At 51.9% G+C, this 18,735-nt stretch overlaps 1 protein-coding gene across 6 annotated transcripts in view; it reads left to right on the plus strand.

Moving 5' to 3' along the window:
• Positions 1 to 18,735, plus strand: part of CACNA1B (calcium voltage-gated channel subunit alpha1 B) — a 181,394-nt gene that overhangs the window by 130,061 nt on the left and 32,598 nt on the right. For 3 of the 6 annotated variants that reach the window (XM_088019210.1, XM_088019213.1, XM_088019211.1), the window contains 8 exons: positions 2,575 to 2,671; positions 3,607 to 3,767; positions 6,262 to 6,399; positions 7,187 to 7,388; positions 7,670 to 7,834; positions 8,141 to 8,251; positions 8,669 to 8,752; positions 18,261 to 18,377. In XM_088019210.1, the coding sequence (XP_087875336.1) occupies positions 2,575 to 2,671; positions 3,607 to 3,767; positions 6,262 to 6,399; positions 7,187 to 7,388; positions 7,670 to 7,834; positions 8,141 to 8,251; positions 8,669 to 8,752; positions 18,261 to 18,377 (1,075 nt within the window). Of the gene's footprint in view, positions 1 to 421; positions 434 to 2,574; positions 2,672 to 3,606; positions 3,768 to 6,261; positions 6,400 to 7,186; positions 7,389 to 7,669; positions 7,835 to 8,140; positions 8,252 to 8,668; positions 8,753 to 14,627; positions 14,634 to 18,260; positions 18,378 to 18,735 lie in introns of all 6 variants that reach the window. The other 3 variants (XM_088019214.1, XM_088019215.1, XM_088019212.1) reach the window with 2 other exon arrangements.

Below are 18,735 nucleotides of genomic sequence, written 5' to 3' on the forward strand. Positions count from 1 at the left end.
AGGCCCACTTGTGCCTGCCACGGCTTGTGGTTCTGACATTGGGTGGGCAGGCCTCTGGTTTGTTTGGTGCCTGCCTATTGGATCTTTCAGAACAACTCACCTACCCTGACCTCGGCTGCACCGCTTGGTCAGCCAGAACTGGTGGGTATCTTCCCCTGTCGGAGTGTTAGACCTTTGGTTCTCTGACTCCCTAGTGGGAGACACTCAGCTCCCTTGTGGCTGGACCTGGATTGACTCCCTCAGACCCTGCATGGTGGTGGGCATGGGACAGGTGTGGGGGGCTTGGGTGGAGCTACGGAGGAGACCCAGAGATCAGGAAGATCTGAGGGACGTGTCTGCATCTTCTCTGAGCACTCGGGGAGGGCGAGGCCCCCTCACTGACTCTCTTCTCTTTGTCTCTTTGTTGCTGGACTCTCGGTAGGAGCTTCATGGGGTAATGCCTTCCCTCTGCCCCTCACACTGCCCCACATCATAGCCCAGCACGGCCCCTCCTGGGCCGGTTCGCCACCGCGCCTCACCTCCGCTCACCCTCCTCCACTCTCCAGAGTGCATGCTGCCAGGAGCCATGTCCCCAGGCCATGCGTTGCTGCCTCACCTCTGGGGGGCTGGGTTGGGGGCTGGGTCTGGGGAGGTGCCCAGTGAGCAGGGCACCCCAAGTGAGTGCTGGAGACCAGGAATGTGGGCCCTGAGGGCAGTGAGGGCTCTTGGTGGGGGCTGCTGTAACCATGACTGCCAGGATGTTGGTACCTTCCTGAGGTACCTTCCCATGTCTTTTCTCCGGCAAAGAGGCTTGCTTTCTTCTCTCTGTTCTCTGCAGCTGCCTCCCTGCAATGCCCAGCATCTTCTCTGGGGGTCTTCACCAAATTTCTTTGTATGTAAAGTGTCAGTCAGGGGCTTAGGAGTAAGACAGGGGAAGGGGTACAGTCTAGCCGGTGACCTCAGAGCCGGAGAAAGGCACTGAGCTGGCAAGCGAGAAATGAGGCCTCTTGACACAGAACACAGACCACCTTGAGGCCTGTCCCTGCAGAGAGCCCTCCCCTGCAAAACCAAAGCGGTGTCCCTCCCTTCTGCATCCCTCAGGTGTCTGCCCGCCCGCCCTGCCCCCTCTTCTCTCTCTACTGGTCTCAACAGGGCTGCTGGAAGAACCTGGTTTGGGGGCAGGTGTCCAGAATGCTGGGGTGATAGAAACACCTGACACGGTGGTCTGGAGGCTGGGTGTTTCAGAGGGAGTTTGATCTGGTTCTGGATTGTAGGCCTTGGCTGGGTCTTGGGGCAGATGTGAGGGACTGGGGCTCCCCAGCTCTCCTTAACCCACAGATCCTACCTGGACCTCACAGCTCACTTTCCCTAGAGCTGAGCAGGAGCCCAAAGAACACTGCTGGAGGCCCTGTCCCCTCTCCCCATGCGCAGGCTCCTTGGGAACGTGGAGGGAGGTGACCTCTGAGCAGGCTGGAATAGGATCCCCAGTCCTGAGTCCTCAGCCACTGCTGAGGGTGGGGTGTGGCCTGGCTTCTAAGAATTGCCTCCTTAGGCAGTCTATGAAGGTCACTCAGGGGACCACCCCCCACCCCCGATATCTGCCCTGGCTTTGGGTTGGTGAGAAGGCCAGCCCCCAGAGTCTGACAACGGCTGGGCCCCTGGCAGCCTGAGGGAGCCACCTGGCTCTGCTCCGGCGGCTTCCTTTGTGAGGGGCCCGATGTGGGCCCCCTGGTCCTGGATCTCCAAGTTTGCATCTGGTGCCTGGACTTTTCTTTTCCTGACCCCCAGTCTGGGTTTTCTTGTCTGTCTGTCTGTGGGCTCTTACCCCCGCCTCCCTCCCTGTCTGTGTCTGTCTCTTTCCTTTGATATTTCTTTCTTCTTCTGTCCACCCCTTGCATTGCATTGTCCCTTACATCACCTTGGTATTCGTCTAACTTTTTCTCTTTCTTACTCTGCCTCACTCTTTCCCTTCCTTCGTGCCTACCAGCCCTCTCCTCCTCTCCCTCTCAGTTTTACCTCATCTGGAGGAGCGTGGGAGCTGAGCAGGGACAGGCAGGGAGATCCAGACATGTTCCCCTTACCCTTCCTCTACCAGGACTGAAAAGCAAAGAAACCAGCCCTACCAGAAGGCTCTTGCTCTGATGGCTTGTGGGCTTGCAGGTGCTGGCCCTGAGCTAGGTCTGCATTCCCGGGGCCAGCCCCCTTCTCTCCTCTTTATTCCCATTGTTGGTCTCAACATGGCGGCCAGATGAAGCTGGTTTGGGGTGGGTGTTAGGGGACCACTGCATAGAAATGGCTGATGTGGTCTGTGAGAATGGGTTCTTCCCACCTGGAAGCCCAGCTTTCCCTGTACACGAGGTGCTGTTGTCCTGGCCCTGGCCTTTGTCTGTTCAGATGAGGCCTTTGTCATGCAACCCACAGGAGGAGGTGCGGTGGCCTGTGGTACTTGCAGGGCAGAGGCCTCCCTGTTCCTAGGTATTCCCCGCCCTGGGGCCTAAGACAAAATGCACAGGGGAGTGCAACCCAGTAGGCTTTGTGGGAACTGGGCATGGGTGTGCACCCTGCCTGTCTGCATGTGTGACTTCTCCCTTCTAGAGGATCCAAAGGGAAAGACATCAATACCATCAAGTCCCTGAGAGTCTTGCGTGTCCTGCGGCCCCTCAAGACCATAAAACGGCTGCCTAAGCTCAAGGTGAGAGCCTGGAGTTGGGGCTTGAGCAACGTGCAGGGCTGTGCATGTACATGTGAGTGTAGGCCTGTGTGTGCATGTCTGTGTGCTGTGCATGTGTGTGTTGTGTGGAGGCGGTTGCATTGCATGTGAGTGTGCTTACATGTGCGTGCCTGTGTGCGTGAATGTGGATGTGTGCTGTGTCTTGTGAGTGCACGTGTGTCCATATAACTAACCCTGTCTGGCTGTAGCTTCCCACGTGGGACGGGAGGGAGGACCCACACTTGTTTTCTCAGATCACACATTGTGTAAGTGGGTCCAGCTCCCTCAGTTCCATGACTCTCCCCAAAGGGGAGCTTACTCTCCATAGTGCTCTGGAAGGTTCTTCCTTGACCCAGCAGCACCAACAGCTGTTGTAGGGGGAAGGAGGGGCTGCCGAGGGGTGCCTGGGTGGTTAAATTTCCAACTCTTGATTTTGGCTCAGGTCATGATCTCACAGTTGTGAGATGGAGCCCTGCGTCAGGGTCCGTGCTCAGTGGAGAGTCTGCTTGGGATTCTTTCTCCCCCTCTGCCCTTCTCTCCCCTCATTAAATTAAATTAAATTAAATTAAATTAAATTAAATTAAATTAAATTAAATTAAATTAAAAAAAAGAAAGAAGGGGCTTCTGAGAGACGCAGAGGGTCCTGAGGGAGATGCAGGGAGGGCAGGGGGTCCTGAGAAGTGGCTCCTGGGCTGGGCCTGAGGTTCTGGATGAGGTGTGGCTGAGGTTCTGGATAAAGGAAAGAGTGTGAACCCATCTGCCCATGCCTCCCCCTCCAGCACCTCCTACCCACTCTACAAGTCCTGGGAGAGGCAGCGGCAGGTGGCTTCCTGTGTTAAGGTGGTGGGCAGCAGGTCCCTCTGCGATCATGGGCCTGAGGGCCCTGAGGTTCTGAGCAGAGCCCCCCTCCCCTCCAGGCCGTGTTTGACTGTGTGGTGAACTCGCTGAAGAATGTCCTCAACATCCTGGTCGTCTACATGCTCTTCATGTTCATATTTGCTGTCATTGCGGTGCAGCTCTTCAAAGGGAAGTTTTTCTACTGCACGGATGAGTCTAAGGGGCTGGAGAGGGACTGCCGGTAAGCTGAGGCAGGGCCGGGGGCGGGGAGCCCTGTGAGGGCAAGGGCGAGCGGCCTGAGTGGGGTGTACCGGAGAGCTGGGGGTGTGCCTCTGTCCCCAAGGCCACACCGAGGACTTTTGGCTCATTTTCCTCAGCAGAGTCAGGAACCAGCCACTTCTGAGGGAATGTTCTTCCTGCCCATAGACATCGGGGAACACTTGGGGGCCACTGGGGTAGGTACTGGTGTGGATGCTGAGCAAGGCAGTGCGGCCAGCCCCTTCTCCACCACAGGCAGGGGTCCCAGTTGCCTCTGTTCATGCAGTGGTCTCTTGTGTGAGTATGGTACCACGTACTTACCCCTCTGGGCCTGGTGGACATCGGGGGTGTTTCCAGTCAGAGGCTCTCGTGACTCGTCCAGTGCACGTTTGCCGGGAGCACACATACACAGTTCCAGGACGTGTGCAGACCTCACAGTTGGACTGCAGCGTTGTGCACTGTGCTTATGTTCAGCTTCCGCAGGTGCTGCCAAATATGTGTGTAAAATCACGCTCTTGCACACGGATGAGAGCTCCAGTACGCCACAGCATGGGCAGACTTGTGTTTTCTGTCTGACATTGGGCTGGTGGCATTTATCTGTGGTGTGATTTGCACTGTGTGGTAGCCAGTGGTGTTGGGCGCCTCCCCAGGTGATCAAACACTCAGCTTTCCCTGGGAAGGGTCTGTGCAAGCCTTTGCCTGTTTCCCTGTATGGGTTGTCTTTCTCTTTCTGATTGATTTGTAGGGATTTTGTAAGGTCCTAGGTAGTCATCCTTTGTCAGATCTATGGATTATGGTTGTCGTCTTCTCCTTTGTGGGGTGCTTTCAACTTTTTAAAACATGTCTTCTAAAAAACAAAGTCTTGATTGTAGTATAGTCCAATTTATCTCTGTTATATTTAGTACTCTTTGTGTCCTGTTCAGAAAACCTATCTGAAGGTCAGGGAGAAGTCCTCTTATGTTTTCCTCGAAAAGTTTTATTTTTACCTTTCACATTTAGATCTGGGATCTATCTGCGGTTGATTTTTGTGTGTTAGGTGAGGTTTGGATAAAGATAAATTTTCTGTAGATGGACATCCAGTTGACCCAGCACCATTTATTTGAAAAGACCCATCCTTTCCCCCATTTAGTGGTAGCCTTTGTTTTCACTAAGATGTAATTCATGTGATTCATCCATTGAAAGTATACAATTCAGTGATTTTTTAATACATTCACAGATATGTGCCATCATCACCACAATTTTAGAACATTTTCATAAGTTAAAAAAACAGAAAAAGCTCCCATATTCTTTATTACCCACTAGCTCCCCATCTCTAGCCCTAGGCACCCATGAATCTATTTTTTTGTCATATGAACAGATTTCCCTGTTCATATACAGGAAATTGTAAATATGTGGTCTTTGGGGTCTAACTTCTTTCATTTAGCTTCGTGTTTTTGAGGTCACCCACGCTGTAGCGTGTGTCAGAACATCATTCCCTTTTATGGTTGGATGTTATTCCGTGCTATAGATGTGGCACAGTTTCTTTATTCATTCATCTGTTGATGGGCTTCTGGGTTGTTTCCATTTTGGGCTGTTACAACTGATGCTGCTGTGAACATGCATGTGAAGTATTTGTGTGGACAGATGTTTTCATTCCTCTGGAGTGTATACCTAACCCTGGAATTGATGGGTCCTGTGGTGATTCTGTTTACCAGTCTCAGGGACTGCCAGACTTTTCTAACATGGCTGATCCATTTTATATTCCCACCAGCAGTGTGGGAGAGTTCTGATTACTCCACATCCTTGCCAGTACTTGTTATTTTCCTTTTTAAAAATTAATTATAGCCATCCTAGTGGGTATAAAGTGATATCTCATTGTGGTTTTCATTTGCATTTCTTGGATGACTCATGATGTTGAGCATCCTTTCATGTACTTATTGTCCATTTGTACATCTTCTTTGGAGAAATGCCTATTCAGATATTTTATCCATTTTTATTAATCGGGGTATTTGTCTTTTTTATAATTGATTATAATAGTTCTTTATATATTCTAGATTCAACTCCTATCAGAGAGACGATTTTCCAATATTTGGTCCCATTCTGTGTGTTGATGATGTCTCTGAAGCACAAAGCTTTACATTTTGATGACGTCAAATTGACCTACTTTTTTCTTTTGCTGCTCATGATTTCAGTGTTGTGTCTAACAACCTTTCCCTAATTCCAGGCCTCCTGTGTCTTCTTCTAACAGCTTTCTAGTGTTAGCTTTTGTACCTTTAGGTCTGGTCCATTTTGAGTTGAGTTTTGTACATGGCGTGAGGTAGGGCCCAGCTGCCTTCTTTCGCAAGTGGACGCCCAGTTGTCCCACTCTCTCTGTGGAGAAGACTGTTCTTCCTCAATTGGATGGACAGCCCTTTCAAAAATCAGTTGACCATAGACAAATCAGCGTGTTTGGACCCTCTGTCTCTAACCTCTGACCTCGTCTATGTTCTCATCCCCAGGGGTCAGTATTTGGATTATGAGAAGGAGGAGGTGGAAGCTCAGCCCCGGCAGTGGAAGAAATACGACTTTCACTACGACAATGTGCTCTGGGCTCTGCTGACACTGTTCACAGTGTCCACAGGAGAAGGGTGGCCCATGTGAGTGCTCACTGGCTCATTGTGGCAGATCACGCTAGAGCAGAGGGGCAGCTTGGGCAGGGAGTCTCAAACTCTGCATCCGTTTGTGTTCTAGTCTTCCAGCAAATACACCATAGGCTCTTGCACCCACCAGGTAAGACATGGCTCTGCCTTCCAGGAGCGGGCAACCTGGAAAGAGGACGAGATTAAGACAAAGTACACAGCATAGTGATCTCCTGAAAATTGTTTTTGAGTGGCTGAAGGCCAGAGGGAGGATGGGTCTATTTGGTGTCTCCCTGTGCTACCCTTCTGGCCTCAGTTAAGGGTAGACAGAAGGATGTATGTATTCAGTGTCACACTGGATGACTGGGGACTTCCTTTGGGGCTGGGAGGACCCCCGCTCAGAGGGTAGGATCAGTGCTGTGCCAGGAGCCCAGGGCTTTCTAAAGGCAGGTGAAGCTGGGTATGAACTGGTGAGCTGGGCATGAGCAGGTGTGAGCCAGGAGTAAGCAGGGCAGGGCAGAACTCCTGGGCCTCCACCTGTCCTGGGGTTAGGACCTCTGGTCCCTGGAGACCTCCCCTTGATGGCCCTCCAACAGCCCTGAGAACAAGCCCTATAGGGAAGGTAGTCTACCTCAGGAGACTGCGGTCCTGGGGAGCGGGCTGGGGCCCGCCGTGTTGAGCATCCCCTTCCTCTTACCATCTCTGGGCTCAGATATGCAAGCCTCACCTGTGATACAGGTCTTGACTTTCCCGTGGCTCTGTCCTCAGGGGTCCCCCTGACACTTGGTGTTTGCCCTTGGTGCAGGGTCCTGAAACATTCTGTGGATGCCACCTATGAGGAGCAGGGCCCAAGCCCTGGGTACCGCATGGAGCTGTCCATCTTCTACGTGGTCTACTTCGTGGTCTTCCCCTTCTTCTTCGTCAACATCTTTGTGGCCTTGATCATCATCACCTTCCAGGAGCAGGGGGACAAGGTGATGTCTGAATGCAGCCTGGAGAAGAACGAGGTGGGTGGCTCCCTCTTCTGCCCCATGTGCACGTGCGCATTGGATTCTCTGCTGGGCTCCCCGATGGGCAGCATGGGCAGAACCACTGGACTTCCCTTCCGCATGGGACTCGCTCATCACCGCATAGCTGGTGGCCAGCACAGGGACAGGGAGAGACCGAGTGTGGCTGGTCAGGGCTGCCTGCGAGGATGGAAGAGACAGGTGTGGGGTTCAGTGGGTGCTGCAGTGTGGGGTTCCCCCCAACCCCACCATGTTCTCAGTGCTCCTTTGTCCCCGGGCAGAGGGCTTGCATCGACTTCGCCATCAGCGCCAAGCCCCTGACGCGGTACATGCCCCAGGACAAGCAGTCATTCCAGTACAAGACATGGACATTTGTGGTCTCGCCTCCCTTCGAGTACTTCATCATGGCCATGATCGCCCTCAACACAGTGGTGCTAATGATGAAGGTATGTTGGCCCAGCACGGGGGACAGTGGGTGCCAGCTGGGGTGTGAGAGAGAGAGAGAGAGAGAGAGAGAGCCATCGTTGCAGCTGATCACGTCCTGGTCAGCATGGGATGCCTACAGAAGCCCAGTGCCCTGGGTTCTCTGTGGGCTGAGATGGTGAGAGTGTCCTGGGAGGAAACGGGGAGAGCAGGGATGGGTATCCCTACCCTGGGCAGGCGTGCAGTTCTCTCTGCTCTGGCAGGAGGTCAAGGCTGGGGTGTCTTGGGGCAGCCGAACCTGCAGCCAATGGCACTTATTCCCCGTGCAGTTCTATGACGCACCATATGAATATGAGCTAATGTTGAAATGCCTGAACATTGTGTTCACATCCATGTTCTCCATGGAATGCGTGCTGAAGATCATCGCTTTTGGGGTGCTGGTAGGTGCCTTGGCTCCCTCTTGGCCTTTTGGTGGTCTGCATTCTGGCTCCCTCTCTGTAGGGGGGATCTTCAGGGACTTGTAGCTTAGAGCTGGGAATTCCCCAAGCCCCCAGAGCAAATGTGACATTGCGGGGGCTCCTGAGGAAGGGGCTGCTCCAATACCCTGAGCTGCCTGAGCTCTGCCCCGAGCCCAGTTCCTGGAGACAGGCGGGGCCAGGCTCCTCCTCTTTGGACACACAGCTCTCAGTTCTGCACCTGCCCAGACCCACAGGGGTTTGCTTACCCAGCTGTGGTGTCCCCCCTGGGTGGCCCATCTGTCCCTTTGCTCCTTTCTTGATCAGGGGTACTTCCTGCAACTCCTTGCCTGGCAGAACGCTTACCAGCCTCTAGCAGTAACTGCTCTTTTTTCTCTCCAGAACTATTTCAGAGATGCCTGGAATGTCTTTGACTTTGTCACTGTGTTGGGAAGTATTACTGATATTTTAGTAACAGAGATTGCGGTAAGTAGTGTTTCCTGTCCTTCCTGCAGGGCCCCAGAATGGTTTCCTTCCAGGCAGTGCTCCTCAGTGCACCTCCAGGTCCTGAGTGTTAGCCCCTTCTCTCTTGCCAGCGTTCCCCAGGAGCCCCTGGAAAGAAGGAGGCTCCTCTCCAGAGGTGGAGTTGGGGATTGGGTATTGTCTTGGGAAATGCTTTCTCTTGGATAAGAAAGTGGTTTCCAAAAGGTCCTCTAGGCTGGTGGTCTGAGAGTCACCTGGGAGCTTCATTGTAACAACTGACCAGGAAGACAAGAATCTTTTAAATCTGTGTGTGTCTGACAAATCTAACAACTTGGCACCAAAGTACATGAACTAAAACCAACAAGAATTTAGAATATTTTAGACTATTAGGTTTGTTTTACGTGTGTGTGTGTGTGTGTATGTGTAAATAAAATGAGATACTCATTCATATCAAACATACACAGATTATATGTAAAAACTGACCAAGTGCTAAAATATGAAATTGTCTCGACAAATTTCAAGGAATCTGAATCATAAAGCAATATTCTTTGAGTACAATGCATTACGTCAGAATTAAATGGCAAAAAATCTCATCTCAGTCCTAAGGTGACTTCTCCCGGAGCAGACACTTAAGGTGGGGTTCTTGTACAAGTCATTTCTTAGGAAGCACTCCCGGGCAAGACCATGAGAGGGAAGTTTGGGGAAATGGACAGCTAAGAGAAGGGGGATCAGAAATGGATCTGGAGCCAAGTGCCGGGGTGCATCTGGGTCATCCCCAACGGAGGCTTGGAGACAGGGTGGTCACCCCTCAGAGCTGCAGAGCTCATGCCTCTGTACGGATTAGTCCACAGCTAAGGGCTGCACCTGGGGGCTGCAGTTGTCAGATACCTCCAGCCCTTCTGAGTGCACCCCACGTGCAGGCAAAGCAGGCTCTGGCACCACTGGGGAGGGAGGAATATCAGACTCCTTGGTAACAGCACCGCACTGGAGTGCACGAGTGTCTGCTGTTACCCTGGCCCCACTCAGCTCTGCCCACGTCTCACACTGGGTTCACTTCCCTCCTTCTTCAGGATGATGCTGGTCACGATGTGTGGGAGAAGAGGGTGGGTGACCAGCTAGAGTTAGTCTGAGTTAAGTTGATGTTCATTAACTTATTCTTCCTAACCCCTTTTGGGGTCCCCTGACTGGTGGCCAGCCTTCTGCCACTCTAGTTGCTGGGCGGGATGAGGCAGCCCACACTGTCACCCTATGAAGCCCAAGTCCCTGCTTGTCACACCCTTGTGTGGTTCTGGCTGCCATAGTAGTCCAGTCGCAATTAAGACTGGTCATAGAGCACTAGAAAGGCCCTAGTGAACCCCCTGATTTCCAGATAGACTTCTTCCTACCCTATGTAATGGTAGCTCTGCCCTTCTCCATTCCCAGCATCCAGTACCCTGGCCAGCCTGGACACTCTGCTCTGCCTGCTGATCTTACGGCATGAGGAGCACAAGTGACAGGGGCCCACCATGACTTTGGTGGTCCACAGTGGAAGTCTTCCCTACCCCTTGAGCCAGGACCTCTAGATTTGCCAAACCTAAACTTATGGAGATGATGAGAACAAAGTCTGACCTGGGTTGCTGGAGGATAGTGAGAGGGGCCACCCCTACTTCCACCCCTTGCTTTCTGGATCTGTGTGACAGTTGGACACCCAGTACCATCTCTTGTTTGTCAGTTCATCCTGAAGGACAATATCCCAACCCTGTGAGGTACATCACCAAGCCAGCATTTAATCTGTGTCTTTAAGAGGCTTTTTCAGTGTTTTATGAGGTTTCCACCTCCTGAATGATGTTGAATATTATATGCCAGTGGATCCTGAGTCACCTGTTCCTTTTGTACCTGCTTCTGCTTGCTCAGTTTGGAGTCGATGTTATGTGGAATCCAATATGGGTGAATCCCTGGTACTGGTGTGGGCCAGGGTATTCCATGGGCAAAGACAAACCCACACCCAGAGTATGAGTGATCCCAGTAGAGACACATCACTGCCATTTCCAGGTGAAAGATTCTCATGTAAGCAAATTACCACCAAGTGGCTGGCTGACAGCCTAAAGCATGGTGCATTGTAGAGGCCTCGTTGACTTCTCATAGTGGGCTGGGTGTTTAGTAGTTGTCATGGCTGGATCAGCCCAGCCATGGGCTCAGGCACGGCCTTCATCTCAGCCATCATGGTCACTCCATTCATGGATCTACTATGTGAACACTGGGGCTGGTGAGAATAGAGGCTGGCTGTCATCTGTTGGGTAAACCATCTCAAGGCCTGGTTTTTAGTGCCCCTACAGCTGTGGATGCTCTGTGGTGGTCACTGATGTGTAATACAAGGACCTGCATGTCGCCTCCATTCCCTAGGCCCATCTGGATGCCTTTCCCCAACCTTTGTTCCCTCCGGAGCCCTGGCCAAGCTTTAGCTCTTGCCTAAGGTCCTGTAATCCATACCACAGGCAACTTCTTTCTCCATCCGTGCCATGGCTGCTCAGGTTCACCACCTAGAACTCTGCCTCACCACTGTCTTCCAGCTCGTCTCTGTGTGGGGTTCTAGTGACACCAATGTATTGAGCCAACGGCTTCATGTAACAGGCTTGAGTTTTTCCTCCTGGCTTTAGTGATCATCCCATGATATGCTGGGGTAGGAGTGAGCTAAGGAAGACAGGTGCAGCAAAGGTGCAAGGCCTGGGGCACTGGGCCACCTGTCATGAGACTGTGTCCTCTATTTTGAATGAGGTAGGAAGAGGGGTGACATAATCTGGCTTTTCAGACCAAACCTCTGGCTGAGAATAGAGTGCAGGGCACAGGCAGAAGCAGCTAGGCAAGTTAGGGCTTAGTTGGGTTATCCCAGAAACAGACCCCAAGACAGGAGTTCAATGCAAGTCATTGATTTGGGAGGTGATCCCTGGAATGCTAGGGGAACAAGGAAGTGGGCCAGGGAGGGGGGCAGCCAGTACATGGTCCTATGAAGCCAGGTACCGCTGTGGGTCCTCACTGGGAGCCCTGAGCCTCCATTATCCCAGCAAGGGGCGGGGTGACGGGGGTATTTTTCAGCAAGTGCTGTTAGCTACTAGTTGAAGGCTGCTGGGGAGAGGGGGCCAGAGAATGTTAATTCTCATGTCCTGGCCTGGGAAAATTCTCAGGAAAAAAAGATGTGGATGCTGACAATTGAGTATTGGGCCTGTGAGGATGGGAGTGCCACCGAATGCCACAGCAGGGAGCCCGGCAGAGGGTCTAAGGTGAGAGACCGTCATTCTGGATGTATTTTCCAGTAGAGCTGCAGATGGGCCACATGTCTGTGAAAGTTGAGCAAGAATGGCGTCAAAGTCTGAGCACTTGGGAATGTGGATTATCATTAATTGAAATGGGAAAGACTGTGGGTGGAACAGGTTTGTTGTGGACTGTTTGTACATGTGGACTGGATGCAGTTTGTACATGTTAGATTTGAGTTGCCTGTTGGCCTCCCTGAAGGAATCATCCAACAGGCCGTTGGACAGATGGGCCTGGAGTTTGGAGAAGAGATTCATGCCAGTGTCATAGGATTGGGAACCATGAGCATATGAGATGATATCAGATCCATGAGACTGAATGAGATCAATAAAGGAGAGAAAAGAATGAGCTACTGAGTTCTATGATGCACCAACATTTAGTGACAAAGGCGTGGCCAGAGGGCAGAGAGGTTATCCAAACCATTAGCAAAGGTTCGTGTGCAGAATGTGCAAGGCTCTTCTGTGAATCATTAAGACAAACAAAAGCAACCGAATGGAAAAATGACTGAAGGCATAATTGGGCATTTTACTAAAAGAATAAGAAACAGAAATGACCAATTAACATAGGAAAAGCTGCTCACCCTTATTTGTAATTAAAGAAATGTAAAGTGAAATGACATTGAGATGCCATTTCACACCCTCCGGTTTGTCAAACGTCAAACAGGAATTCCAGCCATGGCAATGGTTAGCAAGTGGGACAGCCAGAACCTCCACGCTACTGCTGGGGGTGTTCGTTGGACAACATTTTCGGAAGTGTGGCAGTCCCTGGAAAGCTGGACATATGCATGCCTGCAGCGACTTAGACACATAAGCCAGAGGGTGTCTGGGCAGGTGACCTGGAGACACTTTCACACAGAGGGTCGTGGCTACCTTGTTCACAGTAGCAGCGGAACGCACTGATTGTTAGGGGACGTGAACGTAGTGAAGTGCCGCATGCACTGGAGGGTGGTGGTCTCCACATCAAGAGGGATGCTTTTCAGAAGCAGAGTTTGCTTGCCGTCAGCACAAGTTTGCCCAAGTCCGCGAAGGCTGCATACGGTAGCGTCCCATTAAAAAGGCTAAGAAAAGTCAAGTATAACGCATTTTAAGAGTTTGTCATAAGACAGTAAAGAAAAGCAATTATTAACAAGAATTAAGGGTAGCAACTACATCTGGGGAGGAGAAAGGGAGACAGGACGGGCTTCAAAAGTAATGGTAACATTCTGTTTTCTTTAAGCTGGGTGATGAATATATGGACATTTTATGATTTTTCTTTGAAAAATGTGCATCCGTACACATATTTATACATATTCTTTTGTGTATGTGGTATGTTTTATGGTTTTAAAAAATTAATAATCCAAATAATGCGGGGAAAGTTCTGAGCTGCCATTTTCACACAAAAACCAAGGATGTTCTGTCACACCAATTGCCCAAGTGCTTCTTATCCAGAAATAGTTCGTACCAGTGTGGTTTCTGGGAGGAGCAAGCTGGCTGCTGATCCTTACGGTCCCCGTCCTTGGACACAGGCATCTTTGTTCCCTGGATAAAGGGATCCAGACATTGTGCTCCTGTCTGCAAGGGCACAGCTCTGGGGGTTTCTTCATGTGTGTGCCTCCTCGCCCAAGAGGGCGGACTGATGAGCAGGCATCAAGGGTGGGGGTTGCCAGACATGCAGAGAGCACGACGCCCAGCTGTCTTGCAGGGAAACCTCCACCTCCAAAGAGGCCCGCACACAAGGCAGAGACCTTCTGTAGCGCAGGTGGCTGGAGCAGCCCAGTGTCTGGACCTCAGATGTTGGACACGCAAGGCCAAGGAGGCTTGTGATTGTATCAGACCTTGCTTCAAATAAGCCCTCCATGGCTGCTGCCATCGGCCCCCGATGCCTAGCAGGGCCGGTGGGAGGGCTGAGGAGCCGCTTGGCTTGGAAGCTCTGCTGTGTCCTGGCCGCTGGTGCTCTCGGAGCTCAGTCCTTCACCCAGTCCTGCCGAGAGGGGAAAAGATGAAAGGAAGTCGTCATGTGGATTAGTGGTGTCTTTATTTTTGTTCGTTTGTAGTCACTTCATATGTTACTTTGTGAATGTACTTTTTTTCCTTAGGCAAAAATATGAGTGTCAGTTCCCACCACCAACTTAATCAAAATAGAGTAATAGTCTTAACCAGGGTCATGTAGAGACAGCATTCCCAAGCAAACATAAAACTGACATTGATTTCTTTGCCTGGAAATAAAAAAAATAAGTGTCTGTGAGTCATCTTTGGATTTGCATTACAAACAGGAATGCAAATGAATGCCACCCTGTCTGCATAACCTACAGATTTCAAAAATATGTTTTGATTTGATGCATTTTAAGCCAAATATGCAAAGTTTACTAAAATCCTAAAATTTTCCAGTGAGGTATTCAAAGTTTGAGTTTTTGCTTGTGTTGATGACTCATTTTCTCTTTTGTTTTCTGTTTTTGTTCTTGATTTACCTTAATCTACCTGCTGACTCACGCCATCCAACCAACATACAACGCGAAAACCATGTCTCCGTCTGTATGTTGCGCACCTGCTGCTCAAACATCCCAATTTGTAAATAATATGCAAATATCCATCCATGAAAACATCACATATAGGAAACGGTTGGTTTCATGACTTTCAACAGTTCTTAAAACTCCTTGCTTTGCTTGCTCTCCTCCTGTTCTTCCTTCCATTTCCTGTGACCCCTCACCACTGCCTTCCTGAGGGGTGTGGTCAGAGACTGGCAGTACACCCATCCCCTCTGGCCTCTTCTTCTCGGCTCCTGGGCTCCAGCAGGGGCTTCTGAAGGCCCTCCCAGGAGCCACTGGATTCAGGAGCTGGCCTTGGGTCTAGAGAGGAGGTGTAGGGTCTTCTGAGTGAAGCGGCCAAGTGCCCAGTGTTTCTTGTCAGGATCGGGTTCAGAATTGGGGAGATTTTTGTAGGACATGAGTTTGGACCTGATCCTACAGAGTCCATGGTTTCTCCTGCACCGTCTCCCTTCTGCTCCCTTCCCCACCGTACCAACATACAAGGCTGGTTCTCCCCGGTGGCCTCTGACTATGTCTCCTGTAACATTCTCCCTGGACATGCCCTTCCATAGGGAACCCTCTCTGGGTCTCAGGGCTGGAGGGGATTGGAGATTTTGTCTTCATGATTCAAAAAGGGGTGGTGTAAGGCCTGATGGAGTGGGAAGAGGGTCTGCCCCCAGAGACAGTGAAGCTCAGGGCTCTTGCACCCAGGCATCATTGATCCACTTGTGCACCCTTGCTCAGTGAGCTCGTGTGGAGTGCAGGTAGCATGAACTGGGGCTTCCTTCCAGGCCTTCAGGGATGTTTGCGAGGAGAGCAAAGATTCCAGGAGCAGATTAAACTGAAGCTGTGACTGGAGATTCACATAAAGTAGCAAATATTTGAGATTCCTGTTACAAAACGAGCATTAATGATAAAGTGTTTCACAAGTGGAGCAGAAGATCTTGAGTTGTGAGAAAATGCCATTTGACGCCACAGAAATTTTCGACTCAGGCCATTTCGTGGCCATTTCCCATCCCCTTGGGAGGAGCACCCCCCGCCCCCATGCCCTTCCTCATCCTCCAGAGCACACATCATCACCTGACATGCTGCGCATGTTGGGGTATACAGAGCTTTTTTTTTCTTCATCATTGTCCCATGAGAACAAAGCTGATTAGGAGAGCAGTTTGTTGCAGCATAGACTGTGGCTCCCAGCAGATGTGCACAGGTCACTTTGCTTGACCCTGACTGGAAACAGTGATGTACTTGGATGAAGGAGATGCCGATCCGGGTCTGAGGCCTGTTGATCCCCTTTGTGGGGGCCATGTTTCACAATGCTCGGCGTACCTTTAAATCCCTTAAATCCGGACTCCACTGTCTGGGCACAATGTCCTAATGTCTCCATCTTGTGGATGAGGAAGCAAGGGGCTCAAAGGAGCCAGGGACCAGTGTACCCTCAAGGTGAATCAGCTACCACATTGAGAGGTGCGATGATGCATCTTTGGGGTGCTCTAGACCTGTCCTGATGCAGAGGCAGATGGCAATAAGGAAGGGTGTGGCTTTGAATTAGTGGGGGAAGTAGTAGGTGCTCTCTGGTGTGACAGAAACCACGGACTCTGGGAGGATGGGGCAAGCTATGTCCATCTCCAAGGGGTTGGCCGAGGCCAGAGGCGACTATGCATAGCCGTGGGAGGCTGCCGTGTGCTTGCTGCCCCCTGCTCTCCTGCATGCGCTCGCATGGCGTTGCCTGGCAGCTCCCACCCTGGGCACAGCCACGGAGTGCTCTGGCTGCCACACTGTGCTCGGAGTATCTGTGGCTGCTGTCGCCATCTGTCCTCATGGCTCTCTAGGGCTGTCTGTCTGTTGCCACCCCCACCCCTCTCCCGAATGCCCACGGGAGCCCCGAGAAAAGACATCTGGGAGGAGGGGTGAGAACGTGAGTCTCAACAAAACGTAGCAGGTGACTTGAGCTTTGCGTTCATGCACTATGTGGATGGACAGTGCCTTCCCCTGCCTTGTCTTCCGTCCCTTCTTTCTCACCCAGAGCCTCGATTTTCCCCAATATCTCCAGGAAATCTTCTCGTCTGTGCCAGTGGCCTGAGCAGAGCGCTTTGGGCTGGGCAAATGATAACTGTGTTATCACAGTCTTGGCCCCTCCAGACCCAAGTGAGCAGGTGCTTTAGAGGCCGGGCCCTTGGAAGCTCCCTCCCATTCCTCTGCTTTATTGTCTTGTACAAAGGATTTCCCAGCACTGTAGACAAAGTCTCCCTTCCATCTCTGTGCCCATCCTCCCAAGGTGACTGGCTCATTTGAGAACCTGGGGCCCACGGGGCAGGGGTGGATGTCTCTTGGCCATCCTGTACCACTGAGATTCTCTTTCCCCAGCACAAGCAGGTGAGGGAGCTCTAGGCAAACTGTGTGCCCTCCAGGGTCACACCTCAAGGTCCACTCCTGCCTTCTTGCTGATCTGGACCACAGTCAGCACCTCCTTGTGACTGCCAGACCTCCCACCCCATGGCTCCGACATCTAGCCCTCCAGCAGAGACAGTCTAGTCTCCAGCCACCCCGGTGGGAACTGAAGAGGCAGACAAGGGCTGGGTTGGGGCCACTGTCCTTAGAAGTAAGAGTGAGACCTGCCTCTCCACCAAAGGCCTCAGCCCAGCCTAGAGCAGATGGGCAGCCCTGGAGGGAGGGCGGCCAGCTCTCCCCAGGCTCCCCATGCCTCCTGCACGTGCTCTCCTACTGCTGCTCTCATTCAACATGTCATGTTCTTTTCTCTTCATTTGACCACTGAATCTGGCGATACGATGTGTCTAGGCCTGAGCTGCTTGCATATGTTAAAACACCAAAGTGGCAGGAAGCTGCTGTCAGGCTGCGTGCGGGCACCTGGTCTCCAAGCAGACAGAGGGTGGGAGACTGCCCAGGGCCACAAGCACCCCCACGTCATGGACATCGTCCAGAGCCGTGCTCCCTGAAAGGGATGTGCCAATAACTCAAGGCGCCCTTGGGCCAGGGTGGAAGCCTCACTCCCAGGTAATCTGTGGAGTCCAGAGTTTATTGCTTCTTTTTGTGCTTGATTTTGAACCTCTTGGATGAGGGAGCAGTGTTAGATACCCTGGGATCTCTGGAGTTGAGACCATTTGCGGATTTCATAAGTGGCTTCCGTGGTGTGGGCAGCAGGATCGCCAACACTTACCCTTCCTATGGTGACTTGTCTGCAGGCACCAGGAGCAGCCCCAGAAGAGATGTTTGCCCCTCTGCCAGGTCCCAGGCAGCAGGGGCTTTGCTAGCCGTATGGAGAAGTGAAGGGCCCTTCAGAGGCTCTCGGTGAAGAAGCAGCCCTGCCCGGCACTTGGACGGCTTGGCTGTGTCTTGCAAGAGGCGGTCAGTGTTAGAGGCCCATCCACAGTTGGTCTCCTGGCTCCACCTGGCAGCAAGGAGCTGCTTCTGAGAATTTTTCTCTCTCTCCCTCCCTGTTGGGTGCAGGGGGGCCTAAAGCGGAGGGGTTTCTTTGATTTGCTGCATGAGAAGTGATTTGCAATGACAAGCTTTACTTTTGGAAGGTTTTCTGGTGGCCGATTGCTGCTTATACTGTAGAGCAGTGACGTTTTGTTCGATCTCTCTTTGTATCCACTTTTCTTCGGGACCACAGCACGCCAGGGAGAGGTGGGTGGGGAGCAGCACCTGCAGTTGCAGGAGGCTGGTCTCCGCAGGTTAGAGAACAGCCTCTCTTCCCTACAGAACAATTTCATCAACCTCAGCTTTCTCCGCCTCTTCCGTGCTGCCCGGCTCATCAAGCTGCTGCGCCAAGGCTACACCATCCGCATCCTGCTGTGGACCTTCGTCCAGTCCTTCAAGGTGAAGCCCAGGCACGGCCCTTGTGCCCTGACCCTCCCCTGTGTGATGCACAGTGCTGTGGCCACCACCTCCTCCTCGCCACCAGAGCAGCCCCTCCTCGTGGAGGCTCCTTGTTGGCACCCGTTATCCTATTGTAGTTTACAAAGACATTTTAAGTGATCCAGAGAGCATCTTGGTAATGCTCACTGACTCTGAGGTGGGTTCTATGACTGATTATAGACGAAGGAACTGAGGCGGTCTCTTGGTGGAGGGGCTTCATGGTCAGTGGGGGTGGATTTGCGGTCGCTGGGGTCTGGGTGGCCCCAGAGACCCGGCCACCGTCCACTCTGCAGATGAGGCCCGAGCAAGGTAGCTGGGC

This window comes from Eumetopias jubatus, unplaced genomic scaffold, assembly GCF_037043125.1.
Source record: "Eumetopias jubatus isolate StellerSeaLion01/CBP00866 unplaced genomic scaffold, mEumJub1_p1.0 scaffold_15, whole genome shotgun sequence".
NCBI classification, from domain to species: Eukaryota; Metazoa; Chordata; class Mammalia; order Carnivora; family Otariidae; genus Eumetopias; species Eumetopias jubatus.